This window comes from Cariama cristata, unplaced genomic scaffold (assembly GCF_000690535.1).
Source record: "Cariama cristata isolate BGI_N322 unplaced genomic scaffold, ASM69053v1 scaffold16820, whole genome shotgun sequence".
NCBI lineage: Eukaryota > Metazoa > Chordata > Aves > Cariamiformes > Cariamidae > Cariama > Cariama cristata.
The window spans coordinates 10619-12271 of NW_009594235.1; the positions used below are offsets into that span (position 1 = coordinate 10619).

General features: G+C 48.2%; 1 protein-coding gene across 4 annotated transcripts in view; it reads right to left on the bottom strand.

Moving 5' to 3' along the window:
• Window positions 1-1347, bottom strand: part of SH3GL1 (SH3-domain GRB2-like 1) — a 10445-nt gene extending 9098 nt beyond the window's left edge. For 2 of the 4 annotated variants that reach the window (XM_009697333.1, XM_009697342.1), the window contains exons 1-3: window positions 1286-1347; window positions 244-312; window positions 59-131 (exon numbers count right to left, since the gene is read on the bottom strand). In XM_009697333.1, the coding sequence (XP_009695635.1) occupies window positions 59-131; window positions 244-252 (82 nt within the window). In that variant the 5' untranslated portion in view covers window positions 253-312; window positions 1286-1347. Of the gene's footprint in view, window positions 1-58; window positions 132-243; window positions 313-1285 lie in introns of those variants that run through there. The other 2 variants (XM_009697355.1, XM_009697349.1) reach the window with 1 other exon arrangement.
• Between the last annotated feature and the right edge of the window lie 306 nt (window positions 1348-1653).

Sequence of the window (1653 nt, forward strand, 5' to 3'; positions counted from 1 at the left end):
CTTTCCCTGGAAAACTGAGGGGCAGAGGGAAGGGGACAGGAGAAGTCCAGGCACTCACCCGGGTTCGGCTGGAGGTACTCTATTGTTCTGGTCAATACTTCTGTAACTGCCTTGCTGGTCAGGTCCACTTTCTGTAGGAAAGACAAGACGACCCAGCAGCCGTGAAGATCAGCTCAGGGTTTCAGCAAGGTCACAGAGCAGTTAGATGGGCTATTCTACAGAATTCTTTTGTTTCCTGCTCACCTTTTCCATTTCCTTGAAGTCATCGTCAAGCTTGGTCCCTTCAGCTCCTCCAACCTTCTCGCTGACCAGCTGCAGAAAAAGAATAAGAGAGGAGGAATCAGGCACAGTAGTAGCTGACTGCTTAAAGCTTCTTATACCTCATACAGTTAAGTCCCTGGGACAGAAAGGGAAGAAGGTGGTCCATTCAGCATCTGCAAGAGAACGGAGATGGCAGGAACAGCCCAAAGCACATCAAAAAGACGTGGCTCTGCTAACATTGCCCTGCTAAAAACCCAAACATCTCCTACCCTCCCAAAGCACGGCTCAGTCAGGATATTCCTCACCCAACAGAAGCTACACAGCTCCTTAAATCGCACCACACGGCTCCAATTCCAACGCTTGCTGGAAAAAGCGAGCAGCAGAATTGTCTCTCGACTTCATTTTGAGCCAAGGCTTCAGTTTCACACACGGCAAAAATGTAAGTAAACAGGGAATGAACACACTGTGCTGACAGCAGCCAGCACAAGGACGGAGTCTGGAGAGAGCAGAGACCTCTCAAAGCCCTAAACCACCGCTCCCAGGGGAAATGCTGGAGGAGCTCAGGATCTGGGGCATGGGGGTTTTGAATTCTTCGTAAGCGGAGGATAAAGAGATCTGCAGAAGCTACGGTAAAGTTTTCAAATCCATTTATCAAAACGTCTCTGACGCCTGTTCTAAAACTAGTGAAAAGGCGAGATGTTTGACAAGCTGTGAAGACAGGGTTGCTTTTGGCTATTTGTGTGAAGGGCTTATCAGCTTTCTTCTAAATGTCACTTGGTCTAAGAAAAGACCCCTGCTCCCTAAACCTCACCATTCAACTGCCTGAGCTGACAGATAATAAGTGCCTTATCAAATCCACCCAAAAGTGTCCTTCCCTGCCACCCAAACAGAGAGGAACATTTCCTTCCCAGCCCCATGCCGGTGTGGCAAGACAAGTGACAGCTCCTGGGGATGCAGGACGTATGAATCGGCCAAAATTAGTGATTATCTTGCCCCAAACTGGTCCGAATCGACAGCAAATTACCTATACAGACATCAAAAGTGGTCTAGGAAACAGGCGCTGACTCCCAAACGCTGGATGCTTGCTGCAGGGCATTGCCAGGATTTCTCATGTTTGTAGTCCAAACTCCAGTTCTGGATGAACAATACAGGTTTGTTTACTTCAACATCAAATACTTGATTTTATCAAGTCTTTCTTCCTCTGGAACCCTACTGCTCCCACGGGGATTCAAAATAGTTCCTTACTTTTTTGAGGAAGAAGGGGGGTGGAAAAAAGCCTTTAGGTAATCATCCAGTTTCAAAAGCACTCGGGGACCCCACGTTAGCCACACTGCCCTGCGTGCTCACACCTACCATGCAGTGCTCAGCCCCCCAAATCAAATTACCAAGCAG